This window comes from Ochotona princeps, chromosome 21 (genome assembly GCF_030435755.1).
Source record: "Ochotona princeps isolate mOchPri1 chromosome 21, mOchPri1.hap1, whole genome shotgun sequence".
Classification (NCBI taxonomy): Eukaryota; Metazoa; Chordata; class Mammalia; order Lagomorpha; family Ochotonidae; genus Ochotona; species Ochotona princeps.
In genome coordinates this window covers 25,659,068-25,685,426 of record NC_080852.1, presented here as the reverse complement: position 1 = coordinate 25,685,426, position 26,359 = coordinate 25,659,068, and the positions used below count along the sequence as shown (strand labels likewise).

At 44.2% G+C, this 26,359-nt stretch overlaps 1 protein-coding gene and 1 long non-coding RNA gene across 9 annotated transcripts in view; one reads left to right on the top strand and one right to left on the bottom strand.

Annotated features, from left to right (window-relative positions):
* Positions 1-1,887: 1,887 nt before the first annotated feature.
* LOC131482906 (uncharacterized) lies at positions 1,888-12,586 on the bottom strand. Its single transcript, XR_009247406.1, has 4 exons — positions 12,461-12,586; positions 4,283-4,372; positions 3,632-3,799; positions 1,888-2,026 (listed from the first exon to the last, which is right to left on the bottom strand). It is a non-coding gene; the product is annotated as an uncharacterized LOC131482906 (long non-coding RNA).
* A 639-nt stretch (positions 12,587-13,225) lies between these two features.
* Positions 13,226-26,359, top strand: part of DOCK3 (dedicator of cytokinesis 3) — a 279,756-nt gene continuing 266,622 nt past the window's right edge. For all 8 annotated transcript variants that reach the window (XR_009247405.1, XM_058679068.1, XM_058679069.1 and 5 more), the window contains exon 1: positions 13,226-13,654. Coding sequence is in view for 7 of the 8 variants with exons in the window: in XM_058679068.1 (XP_058535051.1) it covers positions 13,618-13,654 (37 nt within the window). In the remaining variant the exon portion in view is untranslated. The remainder of the gene's footprint in view (positions 13,655-26,359) is intronic.

Here is a 26,359-nt window from a genome sequence, read left to right as displayed (position 1 = left end):
ATTGTAATATAAGGAAATTTTAAAGAGATTTCTAAAAAGTTTATGAAAATGTAATCACTTTTATATATTCATCTTATATTCCATGGCATTGTTTGCTCTAAGAGTTTTGCTTTTCTTTAATTTTTATTTATTTATTTGAAAAACAGAGGTGAAGATAGACACAGAGGTGATAGATACGGAGAAGGATAGGCAGAAATCCCCCAGCGATTAGTTCATTTCCTAAATGCCTGAAACAGGCAGGGCTGCTTCCCTCCATGAGGTCTCCAGAGTGTGCAATAGCAGGAAGCTAGAATCAGGAGCAGACGCAGGACTTGAACCCAGGTACTCTGATAAGGGATGCAGGTGGCCCAGCAGTGTCTTGACCACTAGGGCAGCTACCCTCTTTGAGGTTTTCCACATCCTCAAGAATGTTGTATGTAAGTGCAGATAGTTTCACAAACACAGTTTTATGTCTTTCTTTCCAATATTTGTAGTTTAAAAATTTGTTTGTTTTAAAGGCAGATTTACAGAGAGAGAAGGAGAGACATAAAGAGATCATCCTATCCATGGTTCATTCCCCAGATGACTTCAATGGCCAGAGCTAGGCCAGTATGAAACCAGCATCCAGGAGCTGCTTCCTGTCTCTCAATATATATAGGAACCCAAGGTCTTATGCCATCCTCTGCTGCTTTCTTAGGCCATTAGCAGGGGGCTGGATCAGAGGTACAGCAGCCAGGACTTGAACAGGAACCCATATGGGATGCTGGTGCCATAGGTGGAGGCTTAAGCTTGTACCCTATGGTACTGGCTCCTCTTTCCAATGTTTGTGTATCTATTTTTCTTGCCTGGTTGCACTGACTGGCACTTGCAACAAAATGTAGACAGCAGTGGTGAGAACCGAGTAAGGCAGAAGCAGTATCTTGGGCTTTATTTCTTGAGCGGTCACCAGAGAGTTTTAACCAGAGAAGTGACAAGCTGTGATTTACACTTGAAAGAAAAAAAAAAACCCTCCTCTGATTGCTTGGGATGATTCATAGTGGGCAAAAGTGGAAGTAGGGAGACCAAGAATGGAGGCTGTAGAATTCCAAGTGACAAGAGGGCTTGGCCGGGGAAGATGGAAGATGTGGGATGTATTTTGGAGTCACAGTCTCAGCACTCACTATAGAAAGGCTCTGGTAGGGGGAGGAGGCACAGGGGTGACAATGAGAGGATTGTCTTGGCCTACTGGAGGTAGAGGTGCTGGATCTCAAGATGGGGAACTTAGGGCAGTGCAGCTTGGTCATTATCATTTGAATGTACAATTGGAGACCCCAGGCATCAGGAAGGCAGTTGGAATGTTAGCTCATGAGGCATAGTTTTGTAAGATATCATGATGTAGATGGAGCTCAAAGATATGAAACCAGATAAGAGAGAGAATGTGGGAAGGGATGAAAAGCTGGCTAAATTCCCAGCAGAGGCAGAGCAGACATAAAAAGGCTGTGAGTGAGAGGGTGCAGCTGGGAAGGAGGGCCACTGGAGGATGTAGTTGTTCCTTGGCATCCCTGGGGACTTGGTTCCAGGACCCAACTCCACAGATGCTTATATCCCTTAGGTAAAATGGCATAGTATTTGCATATAACCCATGCAAATCCTCCTGTTTATTTTAAATCATTTCTAGATCATTTGCAATATCTAACACCCTGTAAATGATACATAAATAGTTGTTTATGCTGTATTTTTCAGGGAATAATGCTAAGAAAAAGATCTGTATATGCTCCCTACAGATGCAAATTTTTTTCTCCCCAATATTTTCAGTCTACTGTTGGTTGACTCCAAGGGTGCAGAACTCACAGATACAGAAGGTTGACCACATTATTTATTGGAAGCCTCAAAAGGCAGGTATTCCAAGAAAGAGATAGGCACTGTATTGGATGCTGCTGAGCAGGAAAAGTAGGACAAGGACAGAGAAGCCAGCATCAGATTCATGATCACAGACATCCTTGGTAGCCTCAGCGCGGCCATCTCAGTGGAGTGATAGAACTGGAAGTCCAGCTGGGAGGGGTGGGAGCTGCAGCAAGGAAGGCAGAGTAGTGAGCACACTGCCAGGGAGTGAGTGGCAGCCCTTCCCCCAGCACTCTCAGCAAAGCCTGTAGGAGCTCTTGGCTTCTGTTCTGAGTGACCAAAACCCTTTCTGACCATAGATAAGCAGAATAATGGGTCCCGTGTCCTGAAAGTCAGGGCCTGAGCTGGCAAGGACATAGATGAGTCAGGTCGGGGAGGAGGAAACATATAGACCTCTGTGCTCAGCAGTGTCCTGCCTGGCTGTTCTGAGACTCTACCTTTGAGAAATCCTCCCTGCTTGTTGCCAGCAAGGGTGATCCCCAAGGAGGGTGGATGCCTGGTTCCATACTCTGTCACTGTGTGTTACTCTACCGACAGGAAAAGGTTGCATTGCTTTTTTCATGTAAATTTGGCATAGAGGCAACACATGCCCACAGGGAAATGGAAGAAAAGAAAGAATTTTGATATATTTTACTCTAGTTTGTGTCTACATGCATTGATTCTTGCATAATTATAAGCACACCGTGAATGGCTTTTTGGCCTGCTTATTTTTCACTGAATGTTATATAATCAATAATCTTCACATTGATACATGGTTTTCAATGGTTGCCATTGCTTGCATAAGATTGTATGGAGTAAATGTCCCTTATTCAATCAATTTATTCCCTACTGGGGTCCTTTGGATTATTTCTGAAATTATAGTCACTATTACATTGAATGCCCATGTAAGTGGAACTCACACTGATACACTTTAATATAACCTTTTTGTTTGTTTCTTGATGCTCACTTGCTACATTGCCAGTGAGAGGGCCAACTGGACCTACTATTCTTAGAATTAGGCAGGGTATGCTCACTGCCCTCTCTTCTTGAAAGCTTTGTGAGCTAAGGGGGGGATGGGGTCTCATTGCAGCTTCGACTTGTGTTTCTTTGGTGGTTAGGGAGGATGCTCATTTTTCCAACTGTTTTTTTTGTTGGTTGCATTTCCTTTCATGGGAAGAAGTAGCTCCTGTTGGATGCTGACATATGTGCCTTCCCCAGTAGGCTCTCAGAATGGTTTACCAGACCCTTCCAGGTGAAGGGCAATGCAAGGTCAAACAGTCCTCCTCCTCTGTCCCTCACCTCCAGCCAGTCTCCACAACGGTCTGCTTTCCCTGAAGGCCTCATAGCAGTCCCCATAGACACACCAAACTCTAAGCCATCATAGGCTCTGCTCTGAGCCATTCTCTCTGGACCTCAAACAGCCTTTAGGAAATACATCTGGACAAACCACCTGGCTTAGTCTTTACTGACTAATTCTCTATCCTCTGCTTCCCCTTACCCACTCCACTCTTAGGGAAATCTTGGAATCTGGTCACATTGACTTTCATACTGCTTCCTCCACACTCAGGCTGTTTCCATCCTCTGTGCCTTGTTTCATGAGACTTTCTCCAAGAGTGTCTTTGTATGCTCCTGGGTCATGTCCAATTAAATTCATCCTCTAAGACCAAAGCTTCCTGAATTTTTCCAGGGCAGTCAGTACCCCCTTCCCCACCCCTGAGTGTCTGCAGTATACATAGTCTACAGGAGCTCCCTTTCCCCCATGTAACTTCGGAACAAGTTGAGAAACACAAACCTGATGCAGGCCAAAGCATCACCTTTGCTAAAGAAGGCTTGTGTGAAGATGCAGCTTGTGTGAGGTCAAATGGAGCTATGAGTGGACCCCAGAATTAGGCCTTTTCTCCCTTGCCTTCAGTCTCACTTGCTTTGGGTGAGAGAGGTCCCATACATTCCACAGTCATCCCTGGGGATCCACACAAAGAAAGGAAAAAGATTATTGAGAAATCCATTTTGCTTCAACTGTGCCTTGAGTCCTTAGGCCCCAAGGTGTATATAGGTTTTTCTTTGTTGTTGTGGTAGGTTTTGTTTTTTGAAAGAGACAGGAAGGATGAGAGTGAAAGTAGTATCTCCAGCACACTGGGTCACTTCACAAATGTCAGCAACATCAGGAGCTGGGCCAGACCAAAGTCAGGAGCTGGGAATTCAATCCGGGTCTCCCATATGGGTGTCAGGGACACAACTGCTTGAGCCATGACCACTGCCTCCCAGGAAGTGTGTTAGTAGGAAGCTGGATTTGAAAGCAGGAGCTGGTGTACTTGAACCTAGGCATTCTGATATGGGATGTGGGTATACCAATGGGATGTTAGCAACTGTGCCTCTGAAGTGTTTCTTATCTTTACAGTGCCTTCAGTTAGGTGACAGACTCATTCTTAGCAAGTTTTCTTACCATATGCACCCATACCAGAGCTGAGGTCTGAAATTCTGTTCCAAGGGCCTCATTTCTCTATTGATGCTGGCTTGATTGCTCAGACAGAACCTATGGGAGCAGGCAGAGACTGAAATGCTGTCATTTCTCAAGCCTCAGCAGGAGGGTGACAACCTTCCGTGAGAGTGCAGAGCAGGAGGGCACTACCGTCTTTGGTGCTCTTGAATGAGGATCAAAGGAGACCCAGAATGCATAGCCATCCTCTTCTATTTTTTTTTTAAAGATTTGTTTATTTTTATTGGAAAGTCAGATATACAGAGAGGAGGAAAGACAGAAAGGAAGGTCTTCCATCCGATTATTCACTCCCCAAGTGGCTGCAACTGCTGGAGCTGAGGCAATCCGAAGCCAGGAGCCAGGGGCTTCTTCTAGGTCTCCCACGTGGGTGCTGAGTCCCAAGGTGTTGGGCTGTCCTCAACTGCTTTCCCAGGCCACAAGCAGGGAGCTGGATGGGAAGTGGAGCTGCCGGGATTAGAAACAGCGCCCATATGGGATCCCGGGCGTGCAAGTCAACAACTTTAACCACCATGCTATTGTTCCGGGCCCAGGCATCCTCTTCTTAACTGACAGTTGTGTCAGGAGTTTCCTTTGGGCCTTCACTAGACTGATGAATGGATGATTAGATCTTCTGCAGCATGAGGGGGGATTAATTATTTTGAGGTGGATGCAGGAGTCCACGGATAGAGGCCAGCAACAAACCCCACTGCTCCACAGTAAGCTGCTTTCTAGAGGAATTTGCGCCCTCCTGCAGTGTGGAACCCACCTGGTAATGCCTTGATTCCAGAGCTGTGGGTGCGCTCACATCCCTGCACCATGTAGAGTTAGAAAAAGACTTCTCTAAAAATAAGCACCGAGGAATATTTAATTTGATAGCAAGACTGTGACTAATCCATGAAACAGAGAGTCTGTGTGACAAGACACAGTACAATAATGGGGAGAAATTCATGTTTGACCTTTAAGCAAGTGCAGAATGAAACAGATCTATGCCTTGGCAGCTCAGGACCCTGTAGCTGCAGGGAGAGTGGCTCCAGGTGGGGGATTTGATGGTCACGGTGGAGGGAGAATGTGTAGTTCTCAAGGGTGCTGTATCATGGAAACAGCTCTGGAAAATCAAAACCTTTTGGTGTTAAATAGAAGAGGCTGGCATTGAGCTAAAGGCAGGCTGATAAGAGGCATGCATGGGACTCCAGTGCAGCTGGGCAGAGGTGGCTGCTCTCCCCAGGCTGGTTGGGAGAAGAAGCAAACACCAGAAAACAGATATTTCTGGGATGCTGTCTGAGCTGCTGGGAGGGGAGTGAGGTTCTAATGTTTAGCTAACATTTGCCCTGTGTGCTATGCTCTGTGCCTAGTTCTTCACATACATCATCTTCACACACACACTCCTAATGTAGAAACTGAACTGGACTCCCACCTGAAACAGGTGAAAACTGGACTCAGAGGGTGTTAAGTTACTTGCTTGGGGTCTTCTAACTGGAACTGGATGTGAACCCAGCTCTGAACTCCAGAGCTTTCAAATGCTATTCCTGGTTGCTAGGACCTGTGATGTTTGAGAAAGACCAAGGCTGCCAGTGGCCTACAATGACAGACTTGGGTTGATATGGGACAGGCTGGATGAACATGTGGTTTGGACACAGCTGCTCTTCTCCCTGGGTATGGGAAATGAAGGTGGGGGTTTGGAAACAGAGGCACCATCCTGAGATGAGTACAGGGAGAAGCATGAAGGCTGGCAGGAGCCTGGCTGGGGAGTGGCACTAAGTGCCTCTGCGCAGCCTCTGTTGGATGCTCTGGTGGGGCAGGGAGGAGGTGCATGCAGTGGGACCTCTGATCTCAGCAGTCAAGGGCTTGGGCCCTTTCCTTGCATTTTCATGAGCTTCTTACCTACTACCTGCTGACTTCAGTAGCAACAGACCTGGGATGTTGTTGAGATACCTCACCTTAGTCTGTTCTTATTCATGTCCTTAATTTCTGCTTTGGACTTATGGCCTGACAACAGTTGGTGGCCTGGCATCATGGGAGGTGACCCTGCCTCCCAGTCTGGTCATGTGTCTCAGCACTCTCCATTTACTTCCTGCTTATCACGTGCTGATCTCCCTGGCATTTCTACTCCTTAAGTTCGTCAAGATCTCCATCACAACCACCTTCCCAAATGCTGCTCTCTGTCTGGGACACTTTTCCTTTTTGTTTTTTTTACTTGACTGCATCGTTAAGCAGTTTTAATATCATGTCCTCCAGGAAGTACTCCCTTTCCTTTTCTTCCAAAAGATTTATTTATTTGAAAGGCAGCATTACACAGAGAGGGGGACCACACACACACACACGTCTTTCATCTGCTGGCTTACTCCCCAAATAGCTACAGCAGTTGGAGCTGGGAACAAGGATCCAGGAGCTTCATTTGGGATGCAGGGGCCCAAGGACTTGAACCATCTTCCACTGCTTTCCCAGATACATTCGTAGGGAGTTGTATCAGAAGTGGAGCAGCTGGAAGTTGAACTAGCAGGTGAACTAACCTAACTATGCTGCAACACTGGCCCCAGTTTTCTGACTTTCAAGCTAGATCGAACTCTCTGACTGATAGTACTTTGGTACTTCTGTCTCTTATTGGAGATGTGCTGATATGATCATTGGTTAGTCTTTCTCCCAGCTTAATGGTCAACTCTGTTGATGACTGTAAACTTTTTTTCCTATACCTGAATATAATAGATTATTTTTCCCCCTAATATTTAATTATTTGACAGAGTTATAGACAGAGGAGAGGGAAATGGGTAAGAGTCAGAGGGACAGGGAGAGAGAAGGAGGGGGAAAGAGAAGGATCTTCATTATTTATCTGTTGGTTTACTGCCTAGATAACTGGGCGGACCAGAACCTGGAGTTGAGAACTTCATTTGTGTCTTCTACATGAATGTAGGAGTTCTAGTATTTGGACTATCTTCCACTGCCTTTTTCAGGCCATTAGCAGGCAGCTGGATCCAAGTGAAGCAGTTGAGAAATGAACTGGTGCCCATATGGGATGCCAGTGTTATAGGCAGTGACTTAACTCATTATGGCACAACGCTGCCCCCCCCCACAATAGGTTCTTATTACATTTTTTTTGGTGAATGAATAATGTGAATCTCTCACATTTCACCATGAAAAATATAGAAACCTGGTGGGGTGGGCCCAGCGTGGTGGCCTGGTGGCCTCACCTTGCAAATGCCAGGATCACATATGGGTGCTGGTTTATGTCCTGGCTGCTCCACTTCCCTTCCAGCTCCTTGCTTGTGGCCTGGAAAAGCAGTTGAGGATGATCCAAAGCCTTGGGACTCAGTACCTGCATTGGATATCTGGAAGAAGCTCCTGGTTCCTGGCTTCAGATCAGCTCAGCTCCGACTGTTGTGGCCACCTTGGGAGTGAACCAGCAGATGGGATATTTTTCTCTGTATCTCCTTTTCTCTGTAAATCTGCCTTTCCAATAACAAAATAAGTAAAATCTTAAAAAAAAAAAAAAAGAAAGCTAGTGAGAACCAAGTCTCAGTTTCCTTCCTAGCCCCAGTTAGTTCTAGCAATTCAGAAATGAGGTAGGTGGTGCTATACCAAATAAACAGGCTCAGTTTCACACCTAAGTGAATTAGGGAAGGCTCTGCGATTGGTTGTTTTTAATGTGTAGAGAAATTACTTCTGCCCCGATTTGCAATATCTGTACTATTTTGGGCTGTTTTCTTCTTTTGGGACTATTTATATTAGAGCAATAATTTCACTATTTGGCTACGCAGAGGCCCAATTAATATTACAAATATGGTTCCATAAAACTCACTTCTTGACATTAGAGTGTTTTGTTACTAATTACTCTCCAAGGTTTTTAATTTCAATCCCTCCTTGGTGACTTGGTGCAAAAATTCAAGGGCACAGTTATTTCTCCCAAAGGGAAAGAAGAACTAAGTAATGCCAAGTTTTTATTTGCCCTTCCTTCCACGGGTATCTTCTTTCTATCTCCTCCCTTTTTCCTTGGCCAGAAAACAAACCAGCAGCAAACACAAGCCTTCTTGGAACAAAGATAAAAATCTCCGGAACAAAAAGAAGCAGGTATGTGGTGAAGTGGTTAAGATGCCACTGGGTACACACATATCCCCTATGGCAGTGTCTGGGTTCAAGTCCTGATCCTACTTCTGATTCCAGCTTCCTACAAATGCACATTATGGGAGGCAGCAGGTGATAGCTCAAGTACTTGGGTCCCTGCCACCCACATGGGAGACATAGAGTTGTTGGTCCCAGCTTCTACTTGGCCCAATTCCAGCTGTTGCAGGTATTTGGAGAATGAACCAGCAAAATCTTTCTCTGGCTCTCAAGTCAATAAAAAGTGTAAAATTTCTTGAAAAAAAAAAAAAAGACCAGTAAGGACTCACTCAATGATGTGTTCCTGGGCACCTACTCTGTGTCAGATGCTGTGTGTTAGCCCCTAAAGATGAGAGGAAGAGCAGAGCTGGCCGCTATCTCTAGGTCTCCAGGCAGCTCAGTGATCAGCTAGCAGGAAAAATTGCCAAGGGTTCTCAGACATTCCTGGATACATGGCAGGGCTTGAGAGTTATGGGCCAACCAGTAATCAGGGGAATTTTGATCAGTTAGATTCATTAGAAGACATTGGCTAACTGCAAAGAATCTGTATTTCAACAATATTTTGAATGGGTTGATAAAATAGGAACAGATGGTTAAAGTTTGTCATTTTGGGGAAAATAATGAAATATTGCACTGCTTAATCTGTCTCCCTTTCACACTCTTCCCTATCCCCGCCCCACTGCAAAGATATTCAGATGCAACACAATTTAAAGCAAAACCACCAAAATATCTTCTTAGTCAGTTTAGGTCTCTTCACCTGAAAGGAACTCTGCGTTACCCACTCTGTGCTAGCCCTTTATGCCAGTGCTGCCTCCCAAAAGGGCTGCTTCAATGAGACAAGCTGTGGCATCTCTCTGCCATGAAGAAAAGTCACTCTGCAGCTGCTTTCTTTACCTAAGATACACTCTTTGAGGAACCCAGTAGGGCAGCAGGGAACTGGAAAATATTTGTTCTTGAACCTACCATCTATTTACACCTGGGATGCACATGAGAATGGTATCTCCTGATCAAAACAAGGGCTAGTGGTTCTGTTTGCAGCTGCATTTTGCCTTTTTATCAACTGTGTTTTTTTTGGAAGCTTTCCTACCACGCTGCTTGGACAGAGCATCAGATGAGATGGGCTGCTGGGAGAAGGAAGGAAGTACTGCTCTGGTACTGCTGCCAGAAACTCTTGGGAGAATGAGCATCGGGAGCAACTTACCCACTGCTTGCCGACTTCAGTAGCAAGAGCCTCCAGAATGCTCCTGGATAAACATCATCTTTGTGGCCACACATTGTTTTATGAGCTGAGTCATCAGACTGGCTGGCTTCTCAAATGTTGCTGATTTTCTAGGCAGCACAGAACAAGGAGTGAAGATACAAAGTGTGGCTCATCAGGCTTTGTAGCTAGTGAGCCAGGCTCCTTTGCTAAAGGTGATAGAGAACTTACCATTGTGGAATTTTCTTATGATAAAGCGTATTGATCAACTTGAAATCTACTTAATAAAAAAAGATGAGGCTGTTTGCATTTCTTGCACATTATTTCTAAAATCTGCTTGATTATAGGCTGTTTCTAATGGTCACCAGTCTTCAAGAATTTCCTGTTGAAAATTTGATTCTTTCCTCATTTATCAAGTTGCAATGTATTATCTGAAGTAATGAGCGAAACTCAAAAAGCGACAGTGACATGATATGTCAAACTGTTTACAGGGTTCTTCGTTTCTTAAGGAAATTGTTCCACCACATTTATCTTTTTATATAGCTGCTCAATAAGATGTCTCATGAATTTTTAATTAAAACAAGTGTGCCTATATCGGGGAAATTTGCTCTAATTAACTCAAGTTTCTGAATTTGGAGATTTGTGATTGCTGAGGTAAATATCCCAGTTTTCTTTTTTCAATCTTTTTTGTTATGGTCTCGTATGCACACAGCAAGATCATTAACTCAAGAGTATGTGTTAATCCCTGTTAGGGGCAAGCACTATGTTACTATCTGTGTGGGATAAAAATAAATGAAGGGCAATCTTTGCCACTGATGAAGGAAGCAGATGTTTGTTCATGACCTATGTGGACACGTTTGATCTCTCAGGGCTGTGTGGGGTGGTAGATGATACAGGAAAGATACTAACAGGAGAGAAAAAAAAAATCCCCTTTTTTGAGCAGCCCCCCGGGGAGGACTTCTTAGGGAAAATTACTCTGAGGGGTGAGGAGGAATTGAGGGCTTCAAGGGAGGAGAGGATGCAGGCTGAGGGATCTAGCATGCAATGGTCCAATTCAGCCCGGGAACGGGAGGTGCTTGTGTCCTCTTGGAGCAGATTCCAGGAGACATGAGGTAAGAAGTCAGACCTTTGGTGGCACACAATTCAAATGTAAGAGGATCTGCTTTGAATCAAATGGGGAGAGGAGGAAGAGAGAAGGAATGTGGGGTGGGGAGCATCTATATAGAAAGTATTCCTGGGACAATAGAAGGTGCCTGTGGAACAGGGCAGGGTAAAATGGTGGACTGGGCGCCAGTGGGCACCAGCAGTGGGTTCCTGGGGATGTTGAGAATACAAGTGTGAGTGAGTGGGAGGAGGGAGGCTCATGTGCTGAAGGCCTGATTTTCAGAGCCAAGTTGTAAGTCCGAGCACATGCTGGGAAGGTTGTATGTAGGTGGTATCGAGTGGACTGAGCCTGAGGAAAGAAAGACCAGATGCTGTGGGGATAGCGGCAGGTGCATAGGCTCGCTGAAGGCCGATTCACCACATTGTGTGCTTATGCTCTTTCGCTTCAACTTTAGAAAACAATCTAAATTTAGTTCAAACAACAAGAGTGTAGGAATTCAGGACTTGTCAGTTGCCCTCCTTCTCACCTTGGCCCTCTTTCTTTTCTCTTCACCAGTTGAGATCAATGCCCTCTCACCCTGGATCTGAGGTGTGCAGTTGCGGAATGAGACATTCTTCATCTGGAGATGCCATCATTTAAGATGAATTCAGATTGGGCAAAATACAGTAAACGTTGGGAAAATCTGTCCTTAGGTTCTGTGACTGTCAACATGTACACTGGACAAAGAGATGGATCTAGAGAGTGAAATAAAAGCTTTAAAGCTATTCAGAAGTCCTTTATGGGTTGGCCCCACTTCTGGAGAGCTTTGTGGGGTATGTGGTTCCATTCTCTGGTGACCACTGGTCAAAGGATATGGCTTTATGGAATAGTTAGCGACTTAGAAACATCTTTAAAACATACATTTATTTTCATTGTGTTTGAGGGGGTCATTAGCAGGAGGCAGACTGGAAATGGATCAGGACTCTAAAACAGGACTTGGACATCCCAAACCACTTCTTAACCACTATGCTAAGCACACAACCCAGACATCCCTTGTGTTATGTCACTGAATCTCCTCACCTGCCCCCCCTTAAAATGTAGATCTGGTTATTGACTCAGTCATTCAGAGAACCTTTTCTGGACAGGAGCGGCCTTCTTTGGCTGGGGGAGGCAGAAAAGGAGCAGCAACAGACCAGGCTAGGAGGAATGACCAATCACAAAGGATACTTTGAAAAAAGAATCAGCACCATCAGTTCATTATCATAATATCCTCAGTTTGTGTTGATGGGGGATGGTGTCAGGAAGACTTCAACCTGCACCTTGCACTCTGGGAGCTTACCATTATGGTAAAAACAAGACACAAGGAACCTAACAAATCCCAGACCAAGGCAGAAAGGATTGAGGAGGCTGACTGCAGGATCAGGATGAGGTTTCTGGAAGTGAGGTGCTAAGCTGGGCTTTGAAAAGGGGGGTGTCCAAGAGTGATGTAGGTGACACCAGGGTGTTGGTAGTGCTGTGGAGACAAATGTATGCACCTGCTGGCAATCAGAGCTGGTGACACTCTGGTGGTCGTGAGGAAGGTGGAAAGCAGTTATTTGTTGAGGCGCTGAGTTAGCTCACAGGTGACATTGGTAGGTGTCAAATGAATGGATTTTTAGGGAGTACTGGGAAGAGGGGAGTTTCTGAGGGATCTGGACCACTGCCTAGCTTGGCAGGGGGCTGCTGTGACTGTGCAATCCTCACACGTTCAGGGGACTACAGACACGAGTACCTGCCATCCGGTTCCCTCAGGGCAACCAGCAGGTCTCCGGGGATGTCCAGATTAGCCCCAGAGGCTTTGTTTGAGTATTAGGACCTTGATGGCACTGTCGTTGACACTTGGGCTGCGTTTGAAAACGGTGTCGGGCCCGGCAGCGTGGCCTAGCGGCTAAAGTCCTCGCCTTGAAAGCCCCGGGATCCCATATGGGCGCTGGTTCTAATTCCGGCAGCTCCACTTCCCATCCAGCTCCCTGCTTGTGGCCTGGGAAAGCAGTTGAGGACGGCCCAATGCATTGGGACACTGCACCCGCGTGGGAGACCCGGAAGAGGTTCCAGGTTCTCGGCATCGGATCGGCGCGCATCGGTCCGTTGCGGCTCACTTGGGGAGTGAATCATCGGATGGAAGCTCTTCCTTTCTGTCTTTCCTCCTCCTCTGTGTATATCTGGCTGTAATAAAATGAAGAAATCTTAAAAAAAAAAAAAAGAAAAGAAAACGGTGTCAGATCCTCCTTCTCCGATCAGAGGGCCCAGGGTCACCTCGGTGCTGACGGCAGAAAGCGTTGGAAGCGGAAAGTCCGCGTGCGCGTGTGTGCGTGTGTGTGTTTAGCTCGGTGTTTCGGGGAGCTCGTTGCTCACTTGCCCGGTCCTCCCACCTCCCCGCACAGTAGCCTAGAGGCCTGACTTGCCCAGGGCAGGGTGGTCCAATTTCCTCTCGCCGATTTCCCTCAGTTGGCGCGCGGCGGCGCGTGGATCGGCGCGCGAGCTCGGGCGGCGCGAGCCCGGGCGGCGCGAGCCCCCGCGCGCCGGGGAGTGGCGCATGCGCGGGCGTCTTGCGAGCCCGCTGAGGCGAGCCGAGCCGCGGCGGGGCCGGGAGCCGAGCGGCGGAGCTGTGAGAAACCGAGCGGTGGCGCGGGACGGACAAGTGGCGAGCTTTTTTTCTTTTGCCTGCGGCGCCTGGAGCTGCTGGGCCGCCCGCGAAAGCGTCGCGGTCCGGTCGTGGCGGCGGGGGCGGTGGCATCCTGGACGGCCTGTGAGAGATGCGCCGCCCACTGCCCCGCGCCGCCTGACCGCCCCCGCCTCGTCTCGCGGTGCGCCACAGCCGGGCCCGCCGCCGTCCCCGCCGCGCTGTCGCCCGGCCGCCGCGCCCGCGGGGCCGCGCCCGGCCAGGCCATGTGGACCCCCACCGAGGAGGAGAAATACGGCGTAGGTAGGTGAGGCCCCGGCCTGGCCGCGGCGGGAGTTCCGGGGTGCGGGGAAAGGATGCTACCCGGCTGCCCCGCATCGCCTCGATTCGCGCCCTCGGGCCCCCGCCCCTGGCTGCAGGCTGCGCGGCCTCGGCGCAGGCGAGCACGGGGTGGGGGCGGGTGCGGTGCGGGGGTGGGCGCGGGTCTGTGGGTGCGGGAGAGCGGCAGGGGGCGCTGGCGGTGCGGCCTCGGCAGGTGCGGTCCCCGGGAGGGGCGGGCCAGGCCCGGGCAATGGCCCGAGGTTTCTGGTGCGGCGCGCTGGGCGGTTTTACCCAAATAGCCAAATTCTGGGAATCTGTTTTCTGTGTTCCAAAACCTTAATTTTAACGAGTTTCCGCACTTCAGTTGATGAGCCCAATGGCTGTTTATTTTTGGCGTGGAATCTTAACAAAAAAAAAAAAAAAAAAAAAGGAAGGTGGGGGGATGAAAAACGTTGACATCATTTTCCCAGCTCAAAATTTTGCAGATGTTTGCCTGCAAATGTTTGGTCCTTTTTAATTTGCTTTGCCTTAAGTTTCAGGAAGCTTACAATACGAAATATTTCTGAATCTGCATCAGTGTTGCTTAGTTATTTTAAAAAAACCCTGAGTTAGATGAAACCGTTATTGTTAAAATCTTGTTTTTGTTGTGTCAACCTCTAGAAGCAAAATAAATCCTTGGACGTAAAGGTTCTTTAAAGAAGAATATGCAGTAATTTAGCAGTAATGCTAGTTTTACTTCTATAATGTGTTTTGTGGCAGTTATGTGATAGCAGAGTTCAGTTGGCCACACTGCATTGTTTTAAGTTGTCTATCCTCTTGTTCGGTTAGAAACTGATTCAAAATTGTGGCATGTATACAGGCTTTATCTCTCAAAGCTTGTGAATAGAAAACTTTGTATAGGAAATCTGTCTAAATATAGTGTTTGTTGATTTTTCCTGAAGTGTAACTATGGATTCACAATTCATTACAAAATAAATTTTTAAACTGCTGTGGTTACTGTGTAGGAATTGAGTATATTAAAATTTAAGTATGGACAGAGAAGTCTTCTGTGCTGGTAGAAAAACTTTGGAAAGGTAGCTTTCTGAAGTTGTAAATTAGCTCTGCTAAGATGAAAGAAAAGAGCCCTCGTGCTCCACTGCTGAGAAGAATTGGTAAATGATACAGAGAGCTGGCATCAACCTCTAGGGACATTTTTTGCTCTCTTAGAGCATTCCGTGAATACTGAGTCGATTCTGTGAAATGAGTAGTTAGTGGTTTAGCTTTTTCCCAGCTTGCTAACTGGAAGATCCAGTGGTCAGTAGTGACCGGTAAAAGTGGTGAGCTGCTCATTGATTGGTACCTGTTTTCTCCCTTTTGGGAAGGAACCCTCAAATGCAGAGATAATGGCATTCAGAGTCCCTGGGTTCTTTTCGCTGGTGCTGAGGGCAAGTTACTCGACATCGTTTTCTTTATGCAGACATAAATTTGGGAAACTGTTTTACTTATAGGGTTGTGATAGTCAAATGGGAGCATATTTGGACACTTTGTAACTGTTGATTTCCTTCTTTCTTAGTAGATGTGTTAGCTTAGGGTCAGCAGCAGTGCCAGGTAGTCAAGACAAATATGTAGTCTGTGAATCTCAAAGCACTAGGATTTGGTGTGTGACTTCCATAGCAAGATAGGATGAAGTTCTTTTATCTGTGTGCCTAGCTTTAGCAAAGTTGCTATTCCCCGTGGTGGGGTCCCATGTTGGTCACAGGATGGGACCTAAACACTTGTTAGAGGTGTGGTGATCCTGAAGACCTCCTTAGCAGCTGTGTTTTAGTATAATTTAGAAGCCTTTTCTGCAAAACAAGGCAGCACCCTCGTTATTTCTCTCTTTCTGTTCTGTCTCTTCAGGGTGTGTAAGTTTTTGTTTAAAATGTAGTACACATTTTTTCCCCCTCATAACATTTTATTGTTGCAGGCCAAGGCTTTTTCAATAAAGTTCAGTCTAATCTATAACATGGCTTAATTATTGCACTTATAATGAGAAAAACAGTCAATTCAAATGTTTTTAGTTGCATTGCTTAATTGCTGTGAGGGCTAGCTTGAAAATTTAACTGTTATCTTCGTTCCTATGAGAAAATGTTTTGAGGTTTATCTTCAATTTTTATGACTAACTTGGAGCACAGATTTCTAACTCTTACTTGCTATGCTGTAATCCTACAGCAGGGAGGGAAAACTTACATTTATTTCCTAACCGTTTGGAGCAATGTGAGGAAGGACTCCTTCTGCCCTGCTGTTGGTGAGGGACATCCCCTGTTGGAGCTGTGCAAGGGAGCTCCTTCCACTGCAACTGTTCATCTGTATTGAGTAGTGCTGAGGCTTTTGAGATCCTATAATTTCTTACTGCCTTTTGCATTTTAAATAATATAGCACTCTGTACAGGTTAAAACATTCTGAATTATTTGGTTTCTTTATTTAAAACTAGATGCTATTTGATAGTCCCTTTTCATTGTAAAAATCTTTATTTCTATACACTTGAAAGAGTAGAAGAGGGAGAGAGAGAAGGAGGAAGACACACACAGACACAGAGAGAGAGAGAGAAATCAGTATTTTACCTGCTGGTTCAGTCACATATACCTGTAACAGCCAGGACTGGACCAGACCAAAGACCCCAGCGAAGGAACTCCATCCCGGTCTCTCACATGGTTTGCAGGGGCTCAAGTATTTGGGTCATCTTACAGTGCCTTCCCAGACATTTTAGAAGGAAGCTGGATTGGGAGCAGAGGAGTTGGGACAGGAAGTGACGCTCTGATTTGCAATGTGTGTGTCCCAAGTGGCGGCCTACTGTGCTGTTCATCTATCCCTACTGTTTTTTGAGGATCAGTGATGACTCAGTATGATGGGTACCATCACATTAACCTATGTAGGTTTCCAGAGTAATCCCAGTAGTGTCTTTATTATACAGATGAGGAGACAACCCCAGAGATTGTGAATTTTTTTTTTGTCCTTTGGCAGTTGTATACTGTGTCAATTTTCTTCTTGGCAAATAACCAGTTTTTGCCAACATATTTCACTGTCTGGTGTTACAAAAAACTGTTCTTCACCAAACCAGTGAAGGTAGGGAAACTGTCGGTACTTACTTGCTGGGAGCGGCTCCCACTGGTGATCATATGAGCCAGGGCAAGGGCCAAGCTGTTCAAGGCAGCAACTCCTGTCAGCTTATGTGTGGGCCAGGTCTGGGGGTGAGTCGGGTTAAGCTAAGCTGCAGCACCCATAGGTGTGCACATCCATCTATGTTTTGACTCTTATATGAGAATCTCTGCTTTTCTTTCTGGTGCCATAAATGCTTGGAAATTTCGGAATCCTTCCGTTCTTTATTCTGTCTTTCTAAGAAGCTTCCTGCTCTAAAGTGCATTAGGTGAGAAAAGTCTGGCTATTTTTGTAAAACACCTGTTTTCCCTATACAGATGGTACCCAGACTGCCAAATATAGAAGCTGAAAACAAAGAAAGTACTTTATTCACCCTGTAACATCAACAGTAGCAAACACCAGTAATAAATAAAACAAAAATGTTTGTAGTTAAACTCCTAGAATAGAAAAACAGTGAATGTTTGAGTGTGTGTTAGTTAGACACCGTAGAATTGAAAGCTGCCTCAGAAAACTCTTTGTTTATTCTGTTGTTGTGATTCCATGTGTCTGTGTTTTAATAATTCAGGTGTTCATTACTTAATCCTGCTTAATAGTTCATGAAAATTTTTCCTCACCTCTTACCACAATACCTAACATTCTAAATTGGTTGTGTTATTTTATTTCTTTCTTCTTTTTTTTGTAATTTGTTTTATTTATTTATTTATTTATTTATTTATTTATTTATTTATTTATTTATTTATTTTTATTACAAAGTCAGACATACAGAGAGGAGGAGAGACAGGAAGATCTTCCGTCCAATGATTTACTCCCCAAGTGACCGCAACGGTCGGTGCTGCGCTGATCCGAAGCCGGGAACCAGGAACCTCTTCCAGGTCTCCCACACATGGGTGCAGGGTCCCAAAGCATTGGGCCGTCCTATGCTGCTTTCTCAGGCCACAAGCAGGGAGTTGGATGGGAAGTGGAACTGCTGGGATTAGAACTGGTGCCCATATGGAATCTCGGCACGTTCAAGGCAAGGACTTTAATCACTACACTATCTCTCCGGGCCCAGCATTATTTTAAAATACTGTTAGTTGGGAGGGAAAAAAATTGAAATCTAGCAGGCTTATTGAGTGGTTTTTGAAACCAAGAAAGATTTGTTTTTGATTTGTCATTTTGTAAAGCAAACAAAACATCAGGAGGAAATTAGCAGCATTTTAAACAGAATAGTTAATAGTCAACAGTATCAGTGGACTCAGATTTGCAGGTTTTTTTTATTATTATTACAACTTTATGATACAGTTTCATAGCACTTGGAATTTCTCTTATCTCCTCGTCAAATTCCCTTCCCCCCCACTGAGTTCCCCTATATTATTACTATAGTATAAATTCTTCATAAGCAGTTATAAGTCCATCATTGTGGGCATGGACGATGGCAGAGAGTCCAGCATCCTATTGTGAATATGTAGTTAACAGTTTCATTGGGAGTCCATCTTTGATCTGGAAGTAGAGATGCATACTGCATTGTATCCTCACATCTGGATCTGATGGTCTCCATTACACGGTAACTATACATCCCCTTAAATGCAAAACCACGGGGCCTGGTGGCGTGGCCTAGCGGCTAAAGTCCTCTCCTTGAACGCCGGGATCCCATATGGGCGCCGGTTCTAGTCCTGGCAGCTCCACTTCCCATCCAACTCCCTGCTTGTGGCCTGGGAAGGCAGTCGAGGACGGCCCAAAGCTTTGGGATCCTGCACCCTCATGGGAGACCTGGAGGAAGTTCCTGGCTCCTGGCTCCTGGCTCCGGATTGGCATAGCACTGGCTGTTGCGGTCACTTGGGGTGAATCATCGGACAGAAGATCTTCCTCTCTGTCTCTCCTCCTTTCTGTATATCTGACTTTGTAATAAATATAAATAACTTTAAAAAAAACCCCACAGTACAAAGGAAGAAAAATAGAAACTTACAACATCATGAAGTTAAGTAACATACTATTGGTTATGATAGTCTCCATTACACAGTTACTGTACATTCCCTTAAATGATAAGTCACAAAACAAAATCAATAACAGGAAGAAAAAAGAGATGAAAACGCCATGAAGTTAAATAACATGCTACTGAATGACTAATGTTTCGCTGAAGAAATGAAAAAGAAAATCAAGAACCTTCTTGAATAAAATGATGCTGCTGTATGATCTATGAGTCAGTGAAGAATTTAATGAGAAATAGTGTTGAAGAGATGAAACTGAAAAAAAAAAATCCATGAGTATAGTGTCCACTGGTCTTTTTTGGTGAGATATGTCTCCTGGAGGCAACAAATAGATGGTTTTTTTTTTTTTTCAATCCACTCTACTAATCTGTGACATTTGATTGATTAGTTTAAGCCATTTACATACAGGGTTAATATGAATGGATGGTAGTTTTGTTCCGTCATTTTAGCAATGGATTGTTCATTGATTTAGTCTTCTGTTGTTATTTTACTGGGATGTTCTTCGCGTTTGCCTTTGGTTTTGGTGGGTGGTATTCCTCTTCTCTGTCAAGCGAACATCTTTAAGTATCCTTTGTAGGGCAGGTTTGGAAGAGGCATATTCTTTTAACTTTTCTTTACTGTGGAAGAATTCTATTTCATTTTCTTTCTTTTTTTTTTTAAAGATTTATTTATTTTTATTACAAAGTCAGATATACAAAGTCAGAGGAGAAGAGACAGAGAGGAATATCTTCCATCCGATGATTCACTCCCCAAGTGAGCGCAACGGCCGGTTCTGTGCCGATCCGAAGCCGGGAACCAGGAACCTCTTCCGGGTCTCCCACACAGGTGCAGGGTCCCAAAGCATTGGGCTGTCCTAGACTGCTTTCTCAGGCCACAGGCAGGGAGTTGGATGGAAGTGGGGCCGCCGGGATTAGAACCGGCACCCATATGGGATCCTGGTTCAAAGCGAGGATTTTAGCTGCTAGGCCACGGCGCCGGGCCCTCTATTTCATTTTCAAAGACAAAGGAAAGTTTTGCTGGGTATGTTACCGTGGGCCGACAATTTTTTTGTTGTTGTTATTATATTTTTATTTTGAAGACAATTTTTTGCTTTTACAATCTGGAAAATGTCGCTCCATTCTCTTCTGGCCTGTAGAGTTTTCTGTGAGAGGTCTCCTGTGAATTTAATTGGTATTCCTTTATATGTCGATTTATTTTTTCACATGTACTTAATAAAAAAGATTTATTTATTTTTATTAAAAAATATACAGAGAGGAGGAGAGACAGAGAGGAAGATCTTCCATCCATTGATTCACTCCCCAAGAGGCCGCAATGGCTGGAGCTGTGCCCTTTTGAAACCAGGAGCCTGGAGCTTCTTCCATGTTTCCCACATGGGTGCAGGGACATAAGGCCTAGGACTATCCTTGATTGTTTTCCCAGGCCACAAGCAGGAAGCTGGATTGAAAGCAGGGGCACCAGGATTAGAACCTGCGCCCATATAGGATCCCGTCACATGCAAGGTGAGGACTTTAGCTACTAGGCTATTGCGCCCTGCCCCACGTGCATATTTAAGGATCTTTTCCTTATGTTCGATTGAAGAGAGCTTGATTATTATGTGTCATGGTGAAGATCGCTTTTGGTCAAGTCTGCTGGGAGTTTTGTGCCCCTCCTGGATGTTGTTTCTCAATTCTTTCTATTATTTCATTGAATACAATTTTAATCCCTGCTTTTCTTTCTTTTTTTTTTTTTTAAAGATTTATTTTATTTTTTTATTTTTATTACAAAGTCAGATATACTGAGAGGAGGAGAGATAGAGAGGAAGTGGAGCTGCCGGGATTAGAACCAGCGGCCATATGGGATCAAGGCGAGGACCTTAGCCACTAGGCCACGCTGCCAAGCCCAATCCCTGCTTTTCTTTCTGCACCTTCTGGGACTCCCATAACTCTTATATTTGGCCTTTTCATAGTGTCTTTCAATTCTTGAATACTTTTTTTAGCTTGACCCAGCTCTTCTTCCAGCTTATTGTTTGTTTCCCCCTGGTGAAGGAAAGTATCTTCCAATTTTGAGATTCTTTATCAAGCAGTGTTAGAATATGCCTTAGAAGCATTAAGCTGGATTGTAAACATGGCATCGGTTTCCATCTCTTTAGACATTCTGAGGCGTGACAGTGTAGGGATAGTCACTGAGCTTGAAAACACTATACTCATACAGTAGAGCTGAATTTTAATTTTCAATAATTTGGATTTTGAATCTTTTTTTGAATTCATATGTGTTTATTCTGATTGTAAGAATAATCTGAGGGCCTAATGTGATAGCTCAGTTGGCTAATCCTCCCCTTGCAAGTGTTGGGATCCCATAGGGACACCAATTTGTGTCCTGGCTGTTTCACTTCCCATTCAGCTCCTTGCCTGTGGCCTGGGAAAGCAACAGAGGATTGCCCAAATTTTTGGGATCCCATACCTATGTGGGAGATCCAGAGGAAATTCTGGGTTCCTAACTCCTGGCAGTGGGTTGGCTCAACTCTGATTATTGCCACCATTTGGGGAGTAAATCAGCAGATGGAAGATCTTTTTCTCTGTCTCTCCTTCTCTCTATAAAATTCTTTATCCAATAAAAATACGTAAATCTAAAAAAAGGGAATGATCTGAAATTTTCCCAGTGTGTGGACATTATTGGGTAAGCTATATTAGATTTTTAATTCCAGTGTTGTGCTTTAACAGTTATAAACAAACCTGTTTATGATTATGCTCTCAAATCTCTTGCATAGCCCCTCTTGACAGATTTCACATGGAAAAGCAAAGGTTTTTTTTTCCACATAAAAGCTCTGGAACCCTTAAGTGTTTTTTCATAAGTACACCATCAAATTAGTTCAGCTATGGCCCAAGCACTTGCATTTGATTTGTTATATCACACATTAGGATACTCTAGTAAAGATAATTACTATGTTGAGATGTCATTTAGAAACTTCCTATTTTCTTGCTTTTCTACAGTGGAAAAAAATCAACCTTCTGCTTTTGTTTGTTTTTCCTCCTTCTTTAAAAACTCATTTGTATGTTGTTATTGCATGAGAACCAATATTAATGGAAGAATTAAAGTGTCATAAACACGGAGTTTTGTAGAATACAAGTTTAACACTGTATCTTCAAATGTGTACATTTGTCCTCTAAACACAGTCAGTGACAGTGCTCTCACCACTTTTTGGGACAGTCCATATTGTCAGACCACTGCAACTATTACTTTTATTCTTATAAAATATGATTCCCTGTAATTTCTTCTATGTCCTTATTTTGTGCCTGCATACAAATAAATTATGTTATAGCTCTTTGATAATTCATCAAATTTTATAATTCTGAGGACTCTTCAAGATAATATGGTTGAATGTTCTAGAGCTAAGACTAGTAAGAATAGCTAGCGTTTTTGAAATGTTTCCTGTAGGTACAGGGTTTTCATGTTGTGGCTCAAATTTGCTTTTTAACTTGTGTTTTAAACTTAAACCAAATTGAAGTTTTCCCATATTTACACGAGTGTGCTAGGACAATTTCCTATCCATTAACCTCTTCTGATTGGATGCATCGTTGTTTTTGTTCATATTATTTCTTCTATGTGGGTGTCTTTCCCCCACATCGTCGACTCTTGAATCTTTTCCTAGCTGTTAAGACTCCTCTCATCTGTTGCTATTTTTGTAAATCCTTTCTCTAGATCCTTAACTATATCCCTTTCTTTCTCCAACAAGGTATATATTTGATTCTGTGAAATCCTGTAATACTTTGCACTCTCCAGTGATTTATTTATGTCTTTCCCACTTTTGATCATGATTTATAATAACAAGTACATTTAAAATTATTGTCTTGCATACATAGATACGCATATATATGTATAATACAGCTATATATGTAAAATAGTTAAGTTTCTTAATATAAGACATTTTGTACTTTTTACAGTGTATTCTGATATGATCATTTCTGTTTCATTAAAGAAATGTTGGTGGCAACTCACTCAGCTTGTCTTTATGACCAATGTCATAAAAAAAACATTGCTTTTGGACTTGGCACGATGGCTCAGTGGCTAAATCCTCACCTTGCATGCACTGGAATCCCTTATGGGCGCTGGTTTGTGTCCCAGCTGCTCCACTTCCTTTCCAGCTTCCTGCTTGTAGCCTGGGAAAGCAGTCGAGGGCAGCCTAAAGCCTTGGGACCCTGCACCTGCATGGGAGACCTTGAAAGAAGCTCCGGGCTTCTGGCTTCAGATAAGTTCAGCTCTGGCCATTGTGGCCACCTGGGGAGTGAAGCAGCAGATGGAAGATCTTTCTCTTTGTTTCTCCTCTCTGTAAATTTGCCTTTCCAATGAAGATAAAATAAACCTCTAGAAAAACAAAATGAAACAATATTGCCTTCAGATACAAACTTTTAGTTTAGGAATAGTGCTGTATTTATGTTTGCATTTTTAAAAAAGATCTGTTTTTTATTTATTTGAAAAGTAGAGTTAGAAGAGGAGAGAAGGTGGGAGGGAGAGAGAATGAGAATATGAGAATATCTTCCATTTGCTGATTCACTTTGTAAGTGGTTTCTGTGGCCGAAGCCAGGAACATTAAGCTTCTTCAGAGTCTCCTAGGTGGGTACAGGGCCCAAGCACTTGAGCCATCCTCTTCTGCTTTGCCAGATGCATTTTCAAGGAGCAGGATTCGAAGTGGAACAGCTGAGTCTTGAACCAGTCCCCCTATGGAATGTTGATGTTTCAGATTAAGGCTTAATGTGCTACACCACTGTCAACCCATGTTTTTGTATTCTTGACAGACATAACTCAGCACCAGGCATGTGTGTGTGTGTTTATGGCATTGAATTGGACATTTTTATTAACGTGGCATAACATTTTACTTTTGAAGGCTTTTGAACTGCCATTTCGGACTAATTTGCTCATGTTGCATTTATAATTGACTTATTTATTTATTTATTTATTTGAAAGAGTTGCAGAGAAGGAGAGAGAGAGAACTCTTATCAGCTGGTTCATTCCCCAAATTGAGCCAATCCAGAGCTGAGCCAAGCTAAAGCTACGAGCCAGCATCTTTAGTCGGTTTTTCCACACATGTGGGAAGTTGCTCATTCATTTGGACCATCTTCCAACTGCTTTCCCAGGCCGATATTAGCAGGAAATTGAAGCAGAAGTGGAAAAACCAGGACATGAACCAGTTCCCATATGGGCTGTTGGCATTGCAGGTAGTGGTTTAATGCGTTATGCCACAACATCTGCTCCTAGTTTAATTTTTCAGTAGTTTAATTTTTTTTAAAGATTTATTAATTTTTTATTGGAAAGTCAGATATACAGAGAGGAGGATCTTCTGTCTGATGATGGCTCCCCAAGTCACTAGCTCCCCAAGTGACTGCAGCAGCCGGAGCTGAGCCATTCCGAAGCCAGGAACTTCCTCCAGGTATCCCAAGTGGGTGTGGGATCCCAAGGCTTTGGGCCATCGTCAGCAGCTTTTCCAGGCTACAAGCAGGAAGCTAGATGGGAAGTAGGGCCTCCGGGATTAGAACTGGTGCCTGTATGGGATCCCAGCGCATTCAAGGTGAGGACTTTAGCTGCTAGGCCACCATACTGGGCCCCACTAGTTTAATTTTTAAGAAAGATCTGTGTTTGTTACTTTTTGGTCACTGTATTTGGTTCAGCATTACTACTTATTAAATCTTAATACGTTTGTGATCTCACATATATTGTTACCTTTTCCCTGTTCATTTAATACACAGTTAATAAGTCTTTTTTATTTTCAAAGTGGCTAATAAAATTGAACAGTTTGAGAAAAACTTTTATTTACCAGTGAGAAGTGTCTGGCATTAAAAGAAGTTGATCTGCTATTTTGTGCTTTGAGTGAGAATTATCTGGATGCACATTTTATGACAGTGTCCACCATATGATTTTTGTGAAGCTGGTAATGTTTGGGGTTAAGGTGGGCTCCTGGCCCCTTCCTGGTCTATGACCGATGTGTTTTAGTGGAGAGAAACAGTGATCCTATGTGGCCTGTGTGGATGTACTATACAGGAAGAGTTACAAAGAAATATTAGCATTTCGGCCCGGCGGCGTGGCCTAGCGGCTAAAGTCCTCACCTTGAAAGCCCCAGGATCCCATATGGGCGCCGGTTCTAATCCCGGCAGCTCCACTTCCCATCCAGCTCCCTGCTTGTGGCCTGGGAAAGCAGTCGAGGACGGCCCAATGCTTTTGGACCCTGCACCTGTGTGGGAGACCCGGAAGAGGTTCCAGGTTCCCGGCTTCGGATTGGCGTGCACCGGCTGTTGCGGCTCACTTGGGGAGTGAATCATCGGACGGAAGATATTCCTCTCTGTCTCTCCTCCTCTCTGTATATCTGACTTTGTAATAAAAATAAATAAATCTTTTTTAAAAAAAGAAATATTAGCATTGAAGGGATAACTCCATTTTCATCTTCATTTTTGAAGCTACCTCAATAGGTTCATCTAAAGTGGAATGGAAGAAGTTTATTTTGGCCCCCAACTTTTTTTTTTAAAGATTTTTTTTTATTATTATTGGAAAGCCGGATATACAGAGAGGAGGAGAGACAGAGAGGAAGATCTTCCATCCGATGATTCACTCCCCAAGTGAGCCGCAACGGGCCGGTGCGCGCCGATCCAAAGCCGGGAACCAGGAACCTTTCCAAGTCTCCCACGTGGGTGCAGTGGCCCCCAACTTTTTGAAATCCGTATATATGAGGGAATCTTCACAAAGTTTATGGAAAATGTGTATTCTGAGAGAACTATGTATGCATGGATTTTTCAAATTTTTTTCATTTAAGTTAAAATATTTCCTAAGGCTTGATCTAGTAAATTTTTAAATGTTTGTTTATTTTTATTGGAAAGTCAGATATACAGAGAGAAGGAGAGACAGAAAGATCCTCTGCTGGTTTACTCCCCAAGTGGCCACAACGACTGTAGCCGAGCTGAGTTGAGCCAAAGCCAGGAGCCTGGACCTTCTTCCGGGTCTTGCAAGTAGGTGCAGAGTCCCAAGGCTTTGGGCTGTCCTCAGCTGCTTTCCCAGGCTACAGGCAGGGAGCTGGAAGGGAAGTGGAGCAGCTGGAACGTGAACCGGCACCCACATGGGATCCCAGTGCATGCAAGGTAAGGGTTTAGCTACTAGGCTACTGTCCTGGGTTCTAATTTTTTTTTTTCTTTAAAAAAAAGGTTTAAGGGGCAGGCGTTTTGGTGCAGTGGATTAAGCCACCACTTGCCGTGCTCATACTCCATATTGAAGCACTTGTTTGAATCCAGGAATCTCTGTTTCTGTTTTTGTTTTTGTCTTTAAAGATAAATTTTTTAAAAAAATTGAAATTAGTGAGACAGCGAGAGAAAAAGAGAGAGAGTGTTATCTTTCATCTTCCCCCTGGTGGCTCATGCAGTGGGACAGGGATGAGTCAAACTGAAGTCAGAAGGCAGGGGCTTTTTCCAGGTGTCCCATGTGGGTAATAGAGGCCTGGCTACTTGGACCATTTTCCTCTGCTTTTCCCCAGGCCATTTTTAGGGAGCTGGATCCATATTGGATGCCAGTGTCCAGTGGCTCTGCCCCAGTGTGCGATAATGCCAACCCTGGAATCTGTACTTTGGACTCAATTTTTTGCTGATGC